Source organism: Lepus europaeus, chromosome 6 (assembly GCF_033115175.1).
Source record: "Lepus europaeus isolate LE1 chromosome 6, mLepTim1.pri, whole genome shotgun sequence".
In the NCBI taxonomy this organism is placed as follows: domain Eukaryota; kingdom Metazoa; phylum Chordata; class Mammalia; order Lagomorpha; family Leporidae; genus Lepus; species Lepus europaeus.
The window spans coordinates 68,074,448-68,084,576 of NC_084832.1; the positions used below are offsets into that span (position 1 = coordinate 68,074,448).

Here is a 10,129-nt window from a genome sequence, read left to right on the forward strand (position 1 = left end):
GATTTATTTTATTTATTTGAAAGACAGAGTTATAGAGAGAGGTAGAGCCTAAGAGAGGGGTCTTTCATCTGCTGGTTCACTCCCTAAATGGCTGCAATGGCCAGAGCTGAGTTGATCCGAAGCCAGGAGCCAGGAGCTGCTTCTGGGTCTCCCACGTGGGTGCAAGGGCCCTAGGACTTGGGCCACCTTCTACTGCTTTCTCAGGCCACAGCAGAGAACTAGATCAGAAGTGGAGCAGCCAGGCACCCATATGGGATGCCAGCACTGCTGGCCAGGGCTTGAAACAGCTTCCCACAGTGCCTTCCCACCCCCACCCTCCCTTTATCTTTTAAAATACTCAGCTTCCTTAACAATAAAATGGGCAAAGTAATGCTTAAGTAAGATATTTGTGAAGTTAAAATGAGGAAAATTTGTAAGATAGCATATTTCACCATGTAATACATGGGAAATACAGGTTACATCAATGGATGGAATTCTTGCTTGGTGGTTCCTTTCCAAGAAGCTATGACTTCATGACTCTATTTAAGTTCTGATGAGCATTTTTTGTTTCAGCACAAAGAAATGTTTTGTGCAAAGTTTACAGTTTCCTACTGAGATGACCAATCTCAGAATCAGACATTTCTGATTGACAAGTTTATTTAAAAAAGCAAAATTTGATTTTTTCCATTTATTTTATTATATATATATATATATTTTGACAGGCAGAGTGGACAGTGAGAGAGACAGAGAAAAAGGTCTTCCTTTTGCCGTTGGTTCACCCTCTAATGGCCTCTGCGGCCGGCACATCACACTGATCCGAAGCCAGGAGCCAGGTACTTCTCCTGGTCTCCCATGCGGGTGCAGGGCCCAAGGACCTGGGCCACCCTCCACTGCACTCCTGGGCCATAGCAGAGAGCTGGCCTGGAAGAGGGGCAACCGGGACAGAACCGGCGCCCCAACCAGGACTAGAACCCGGTGTGCCTGCGCCGCAAGGCGGAGGATTAGCCTAGTGAGCCGCGGCGCCAGCCTATTTTATTATATTTTAAATGATAAACTTTTTTTAAAAAAAGATTTATTTGTTTATATATTTAAAAGACAGAGATGCAGAGAGAGAAAAAACTTCTATCTGCTGGTTCACTCCCCAAATGACCAAAATGGCCGGAACTGGGCCTGGTCAAAGCCAGGAGCCTCTTCTGAGTCTCCCACATGAGTGCAGGGGCCCAAGCACTAGGGCCATCCTCCACTGCTTTCCCAGGCCATTAGCAGGGAGCTGGATTCGAAGTGGATCAGACTTGAACAGGCTCCCATTTGGGATGCTTGTGCCGCTTTACCTGCTACACCACAGCACTGACCCCTAAATGATAGACTTTTAGCAACTAGTACAGTTTAAGTTTTTAAATAATATTGAAATATTAATAATTAATGTTGTAATGATTTTTACTATATGTGTGTTTTCTTAAGTAGATCACACTTTTTTTTTTTTTTGTATATTTATTTTCTAATCTGAAAAAGTCAGAGAGAGAAAGAGAGAGACACTCCTATCTGTTGGTTCAGTCCCCAAATGCCCCCAGTAGACAGGCCTGGGCCCTAGGCCAAAGCAATGAACTGGGAACTGAATACAAGTTTCCCATATGAATGGAAGAGGCCCAGTTACTTGAGCTGTGACTGTTGTCTCCGGAGTCTGCACTGAGAGGAAGCTGGAGTCAGGTCCAGAACCAGGGATTGAATCTCGGCACTCTTGACATGGGGTGTAGGCATCTACCTGGTGTTTTAACTACTAGGCAAACACTTCTAAATAAAAAAGAATTAGAGAAGTAAGAACTTGCTTTGTTTAAAGTGAAAAAGTAATCATTGATGGTTAGATTAATGGAGAATCCTTTAGGAATCATTGTTTTGAAATGAAAACTGTGCTGCTAGTCCTGGTGCATCCCTTGATGAGCTGGTTTGCCAAACACTAGCGATTAAAATAATTGAGCCTGAATCTAGGCCTGGTGTACAGCATGGATTCCTTCTAACCGTTCTCCCATCCTGCCACCCAGCTGTGTCCATTGAAGTGACATAAGTACAATAAAGACCATCAAAAAGTTCTCTCTTTTGTGTTTCAGAGAGTGACATTCAAGAAAGAAAAACATACAATTTATAAAGACAGTTTGCTATATATTTTCACAAAAAGAGAGTTTCCAAAATAGCTTTCAGTCATTGTCTCATTTGGGCAGTTATACTCTTTCTCACACAAAAACTTCAGATCCTCCCTGCCACTCCAATCCTGAAGGTTTCCCTGTTTGCAAGAAGCCATCACAAGGGAAGCCATTAGCTTCTCCACAGTGCTTCTCCTACAGGTACACCTGGGGGCCCTGGTGTCTAGTTTGGATCTAACATCTGCTCAGCACCTGAGCACTGATTGCACTTTACTTTCTCAACCTCATTGCATTGCATTTCTAGGTAGAACCAACCACTTGGATCTGGCAAATGACATAGCACTGAATTCCTCACTGTCATGGGTTTCTTCCACTCAACACATCTGGAATAAACATGGACTTGAAAATATAAATGCAAGTTACATGGCTGCATTTAAGGAAAGAAAAAATATAGTAGATGGCTATCATTTCCCATTGTACATACTCAGAATACTTCTCAAATATGACTACAATCTTTTATATTTTTAAAAACACCACACTTATTTCCCTTGGAAGATGAATATGACTTTCTCTTGCTCATTTTAGAGGTGTAGTAAGACTGATGGCTTGGCTAATCTTCTATATTCTTTAAAATGAAAATGGAGGTATTGGAAATTCCAGCCACTTTGGTTGTTTGAAAGGATGGACTGTGTTGAAATAGTGTCAAACAGTTTAATGAAAAACGGAAACAAATGCGTTTAAATTTCATGCAATCCTTAATTCCTTAACTGTTTGGTTGAATTCTATTCTGGTTAACTTGGTGGTTGACTACCGTGTAATTATCTTATGTATATATAATGGGGACTAGAAGATTAGTGTTGGCTGTGAATTCTCTGCTGCTCCTGCCATTGAGAGGTAGAGACTGGCCTCAGAGATTGACTTGATCAGTACAGTGTGCTGGAAGTGACACTGTGTGACTCACAAAACTGCAAGCTCACAAGAAGTCTTGCTCCTGCCTTTGTCCTTTAGAACACTCTCTGGAGCCTTAAACTGTCCAGCAATAAGCCCACCTGGGGTGGCCATGCTTGAGGGGCTGCGTGTAAGTGCACCAGTTGACAGTCCTGGTTGAATCCAACCTTAACAGCCACCCTAGTTAGTCACAGGACAGGGTAGTTACTTGGAAACCTCCAACCAGCCCACCTAGTCAATATCATAGGGGCACTTGACTGAGTCTGCCTGAATCCCTTAACTAGAAGATTGTGCTACAAAAAGAAGGTGGTTATTTTAGAACTGATATCATACATATGGGAAGATATCCCTTTGGGAGAGTTGCATTCTTATCCATTGAAATCTCTACCTTGCTCCATGACAACTATACATCGCATCTCTCCCTAATTCTCACAATGATCTTATATTCTGTATGACTATCCATATATTACAAAAGAGAAAATAGGCATCAAGGGAATAAGTAACTTTTCTAAATTTGCAAGAGCATGATAAACCCAGGATTGCAACCCAACTCTTCCCAGCTTTCAAGCTCAAGCTATTACCAGAGTGAGACCCTTAATTATTACTAATGTAATTGCATAGCTAAGACACAAAAGTTTCTCTGGATTTTTGGACTCAGACTTTATGAGTCTCAATCAGAAGTCAGCAAACTTTTCCCCTTTTAAATTTTTTTAATTGACACATACAAATTGTACATGTTTGGGGTAACATATGATGTTTTGATATATGTACACAATGTGAAATGTTCAAAAAGGGCAAACGTCTATCTCCTCCAACATTTATCTAGCAAATTTTTTGTTAAGGGCTAGACAATAAATATTTTAGGTTTGGGGCCATATGGTCTCTATGACAACTGCTACACTTGGGTGTTATAGTGTGAAAGCAGCCATAGAACATGTATAAGCAAATTATTGTGGTTATCTTCCAAAAAATGCATTTATAAAATCTGTCAGCAGGCTGGATTTGGCTTGCAGGCCACAATTTGCTGACCTCTGATTTATACTTCCAAGTGGATCATATTTGAATCTTTTTGAGGTTTTGTAAAAGGAACTTCATGGAAAGCCAAGATACCATGGAAAAGGAAAAAAAGAAGACGACCTAAATGAAAGATCTCTGTGAATGAGATCCCAGTGGAAAGAACGGGGCCATCAAAGAAGGAGGTACCTTTCTCTGAAGGGAGGAGAGAACTTCCACTTTGACTATGACCCTATTGGAATAAGACCAAAGTCAGCGAACTCTAAAGGCTTCCATAGCCTTGGCAACTCATGACTAGAGCCTAGGGAGATTACTGACGCCATAAACAAGAGTGTCAAATTGTTAAGTCAGCAACAGGAGTCACTGCGTACTTACGTCTCATGTGGGATCTGTCCTTAATGTGTTGTCCAATGTGCAGTGATGCTATAACTAGTACTGAAATAGTATTTTTACACTTTGTGTTTCTGCGTGGGTACAAACTGATGAGATCTTTACTAATTATATACTGAATCGATCTTCTGTATATAAAGATAATTGGAAATAAAAAAAAAAACCTGGTGTTAAATTGGAAATGGCATAGAAAATTAATTAATTTTTAAAAAAATATTATGTAGGATCTCTGTCTTTAATGTGCTGTACACTGCTATTTAATGCTATAACTACTACTCCAACAGTATTTTTTTCACTTTGTGTTGCTATATGGGGGCAAACTGTTAAAATCTTTACCTAATATATACTAAACTGATCTTCTGTATATAAAGAGAATTGAAAATGAATCTTGATGTGAATGGAAGGGGAGAGGGAGCGGGAAAGGGGAGGGTTGTGGGTGGGAGGAAAGTTATGGGAGGGGGGAAGCCATTGTAACCCATAAGCTGTACTTTGGAAATTTATATTCATTAAATAAAAGTTTAATAAATGAAAAAAAGAATTATTAAACATACTTCCATAAAATCCAATTGTAGGACCGGTGCTGTGGCATGGCGGGTGCAGTGCTGACATCCCATATGGGTGCTGATTCGAGTCCTGGCTGCTCCACTTCTGATGCAGCTCTCTGCTATGGCCTGGGAAAGCAGTGGAAGATGGCCCCAGTTCTTGGGCCCCTGCACCCACATGGGAGACCCAGAGGAGGCTCCTGGCTCCTGACTTCACTTCGGCTCAGCTCTGGCTGTTGAGGCCAATTAAGGAGTGAACCAGCAGATGGAAGACCTCTCTCTCCCTCTCTCCCTCTCCTCTCTGTGTAACTCTGACTTTCAAATAAATAAATAATAATAAAAACAATTGTAAACCAAACCTGAGGGTTTTATTAATTTTCAAGACTCAACAGAATATGTGTAAGTCAACAGAAGGTATAGTTCAACATAGAAAGTAATAGAAAATATATACACTTGGGAATGTTACTTTAAAATTTCTTTTTATTTATTTATTTTTTACTTTTCTTTAAAACTTTAAAAAATGAGTTTTTAAAAATGTAATAGGTGTGTAAAAATTGTACATAATTACAGGATACCATTGTATATTGTGTGATATCTAATGGGGTAAAAAGATCTAATATTTCTTTATGCTAAAAACACCCATAATCTTAACTTCCAGTTTTGAGAGAAATATACAGTGCATTAACATTATCTATACTCAACCTACTGTGCAAGAGAACCCTGGAACTTCTTAGTGCTACCTAACAGTACTGTTCATCAGCCTTCCCCCATTCCTCAGATTGCGCTTCTCTCCCCAGCCTCTGGTAGCTCCCCTTTTACATTTAACTTCTACGAGATCTTAAAGATTCCACATTTGAATAAGATCATGTAATAATTCTCTTTCTGTACTTGGCTTAATTCACTTAATTAACTTCCAGTCCCTTCCAAGAGGTACTTTTCAATCTACTAATTTAAAAACCCTACAAAAAGACTTATAATGCATACAAATAAGCTAGAATGATATGGAACTTTCTCCAAATGCATGCTACATTTCAGGATATCTTTAGTCAATTGCCATTTTCTTTAACCCCTTTGTATTGTAAAGAGGTTTTTTTTTTTTTTTTTTTTTTTTTTTTTTTTGACAGGCAGAGTGGACAGTGAGAGAGAGAGACAGAGAGAAAGGTCTTCCTTTTTGCCGTTGGTTCACCCTCCAATGGCCGCTCTGGCCGGAGCACCACGCTGATCTGAAGCCAGGAGCCAGGTGCTTCTCCTGGTCTCCCATTCGGGTGCAGGGCCCAAGGACCTAGGCCATCCTCTACTGCACTCCCAGGCCACAGCAGAGAGCTGGCCTGGAAGAGGAGCAATCAGGACAGAATCCGGCGCCCCGACCGGGACTAGAACCCAGTGTGCTGGCGCCACAGTCGGAGGATTAGCCTAGTGAGCCGCTGCGCTGGCTTCTACAATAATATTTTAGTTCTAGCTGAGTCACTCCTGCTCATGCTAATCTGCTCATTAATTTTTCTTTCTTGTTACCTTGGACCCATTTGTTCTTTTAAATTTGAAGTGGCCTGAGGGTAGGAAATACGTTTTGTTTTTCTCCATTATACTCTCATTCCTATTGCTTAATATAATTGTATTGGAATACATATTTTTTTTAAAATTTCTTGACATTTCAAGTTTCCTTATATACACTGGAATTTCCTTATATCATATACTATGAATCATCAAAAACTGATGTGAAGTCTTTTTGTATCAAGGAAGTCTTTAGCTATCCAAGAATGCTATGAACTGTATATAAATTATCATTGCTAGTCTCTATCAACATAGTATTACTTTTACAATTTGATTTTATGAGTTAGCTGCCCATAAGATTTCCAATGACTTAGAATTTATGTATTCATTTAGATGTGGCAATGTATATAGTACACAATTTTAAAAAGTATAAAATAAGATACTGTTGTATATATAGTATATATATTTATATATAGTAATACAATTTCCCTCCTTTTAAATTTATATAGCAGTAGCATATTGTATGTGCTTTTCTATGTCTTGCTGTTTTTACTCATTGTTGTATTTTGTAAATTACTCATTTCAGTGCATATAGAAATGACTTTAAAACATTTGTTATTATTTTATGATGTGGATGGTCTGTAGTTGGCTTGACAAACACATATTGCCCATTTGTGTTGTTTTCAGACATTTTGCTATTGTAAACAATACTATAATTTACATATTATTAGTGCTTATGTGTAGAATGAATTCCAAGAGACTGTGTAAAATGAATTCTAAGAAATGGATCTGTTGAATGAGAGCAATATTCATATTGCATTTTACTTGGAGTTTAACAAAGTCCATTAACACATACCAATATTCACTCCCAGGAGCAATACGTTAGAGTCCTATTTCTCTTTTCCTCCACATACAATGTTTAGTCCAACTCTGATCTTTTAAGCTGACATGCTCTCTCTGGAGAGTTTGAAGTTGCAGTTTTCTGAAGACTTTCTAGTCAGAACTCTGCTTATTTTGTAATATAATTATTCATTTCTTCTTCTTGACATAATTCTTGGACTTATAAGAAAGTTAGGCCTTTTTTAGACATAGGTTTTGAGAATCTTTCTTAATTTTCATCTTTCTCTTTTTAAAATAATTTGCATTTTCTTTTATTTTTAAAAATTGTATTTATTTATTTTTTCACTTATTTGAAAGGGAGAGAGACAGAAAGAAAGGGAAGAGAGAGATCAATTTTCCATATCGGATTTACTCCCCAGATGCCCAAATGTTCACAAGAGCTGGGTCTGGACCCAGCTGAAACCAGTAGCCCAGAACACCAGAACAAAAGGTTGACCCACCGAGAGCAGAGGGGGAAGTCCTCACCCAGCCATCCCTCAGCTTTGAATGGCAGCATCAGTCTGTCTGTATCTCTAGTCTGCTGCTCAACCTGCACAGATTCCGAACTTTCAGCCTCCCTCACTGTGTGAACCTGTTCCTTAATATAATTCTACATTCACACATGCACTCACCCTGTTGGTTCTGTTTCTCTGGAGAAACCTGATACATAGTCCTTCTGCCAAATTGTGGCTGGCCATAAGGAAGGACATTCCACATGATCTGACTTATTTTAGAACAGATTCTGAGATGTTACATGGATTTTTGGTGACTAAAGGGAGACAAGAACAACAGAGAGATAAAGTTCCTTCATCAAAGGTTCCAAATTGTGCCAAGAATGAAAGTAGAAAGACCAGAAAAAAACAAAAATAGTGTGAGGCTCTGGGCCTGGGAAATTTCTGGTCTGGCTGGATTTGTGGGAGTTTTTTTAATGTTACAAGAAATCTTATATTTGGGCTTCCTGGGTTTGTGTTTATTTACAGTTCTCAGACACATCACATGCTGGTGTCCTCCTTCTCTCACTTCTTCAGGGGTAGAGCCCAGCGTCCTAGTGTCCCATCTTTTCTCTATTATAAAGCTAAATAAATCTGATCAGTTCTATATTTCTGTACAAACTCTGCTATCTTTGTGGAGTAATGATTTCTTTTCATTTCCCTCTTCTCTCTCTCTCTCTCTCTCTTTTTTTTTAAAGATTTATTTATTTATTTGAAAGGCAAAGTTACAAAAAGGTAGAGGCAGAGAGAGAGAGAGGTCTCTCATCCACTGGTTCACTCCCCAAATGGCTGCAATGGCCAGAGCTGCACTGATCTGAGGCCAGGAGCCAGGTGCTTCTTCCAGGTCTCCACATGGGTGCTGGGGCCCAAGAACTTGGGCCATCTTCTACTGCTTTCCCAGGCCACAGCAGAGAGCTGGATCAGAAGTGGAGCAGCTGGGATGTGAACAGGCACCCATATGGGATGCCGGCACTGCAGGCAGAGGCTTTACCCACTATGCCACAGAAGCGTCCCCTTCCCTCTCTTGCAACTTGAAATGTGCAAGGCACTGGCTTCAGAACCAGGGTCTGTGTCTTGGTGCCACAGTTTGTTAGCGGTAAGGTGGTCTCCCTCAGCCTTATTTCTCTCATTAGCACCAGGAGGTCACTGTACCTGCCATACAGGGCTGTTAAGGGGAATAACTGAAATCATTTATGTGAAGCAACTTGCACAGCTGTTAACATACAAAAAGCTTCAACAATGTTATTTTCTCTCCAGGCTTCTTATTTTTTAAGAACCAGCTGAAATGTGACCTTTTATTCTTCATCAGTCAAGACAATAGGCCATTAGAAACAGGCTCCATTTGCAGGTTCAGGATTTTCAGAGACTCATTGCAATGAGATAAGAATGTGAATGAATGGCAAAGTTACCCAGGGTTCCATTTCCTTCTTGACTTAGCATATATGGGAGCTTCACAGTGACCTGGAAAGATAGTCCTGCATTTCAAAGGCTGCAAGTAGAGCTCCATGAATGTGTTTTCTCTTGGTTCACCTAAAATAAATGATTAAATGGCAGTGACTTACTGTCACTTTCCACAGGCATGGAACCCCTATATTGTGGAGGTTTCAAAGTAGGCCTTTCTAGTGCGATGACGTAGGTTAAGCCTCTGCCTGCAGTGCTGGCATCCCATATGGGTGCTGGTTGAGTTCTGGCTGCTCCACTTTCTAGCCAGCTACCTTCTGATGACCTGGGAAAGCAGTGGAGGATGGTCCAAATCCTTGGGCCCCTGCACCCATGTGAGAGACCTGGAAGAAGCTCCTGGATCCTGGCTTTGGGTCAGCCCAACTTTGGCTGTTGTGGCCATTTGAGGAGTGAACCAGAGGATGGAAGATCTCTCTCTCTCTCTCTCTCTCTCTCTCTCTCTCTCTCTCTGTTTCTTCATTTCATTTCTCTGTAACTTTACCTCTCAAATAAAAAAAAAAAACTTAAGAAAAAAATGTATGCCTTCTAGGGACATGTTTGCCCTTCAACCTGGAGTCTTTGAACTGTTACCCTACATAGTAGCACAGACTTTGCAGGTAAGATGATGTTGATAGACCTTGAAGCAGATTCTCCTGGATTATCAGAGGGGCCCCGTAAAGTAGAAGAGGGAGGCAGACTGGCGGTGGGAGAGATGTGCTGCTAGGAGAGGAGGGAGCAGAGAAGTAGCAGCATCTGAAGGACTTAATTACGTTCATAGGATCTGATGATAGAGGAAGGGGCTGTGAGCCTTGGACTG

At 40.3% G+C, this 10,129-nt stretch overlaps 1 protein-coding gene across 1 annotated transcript in view; it reads left to right on the forward strand.

The window, feature by feature from the left end:
• LHFPL6 (LHFPL tetraspan subfamily member 6) overlaps window positions 1-5,322 on the forward strand; it is a 328,052-nt gene extending 322,730 nt beyond the window's left edge. The window contains exon 4 of the mRNA XM_062194335.1: window positions 5,042-5,322. Coding sequence (XP_062050319.1) covers window positions 5,042-5,094 — 53 coding nt within the window. The 3' untranslated portion in view covers window positions 5,095-5,322. The remainder of the gene's footprint in view (window positions 1-5,041) is intronic.
• The last annotated feature ends 4,807 nt before the right edge of the window (window positions 5,323-10,129 follow it).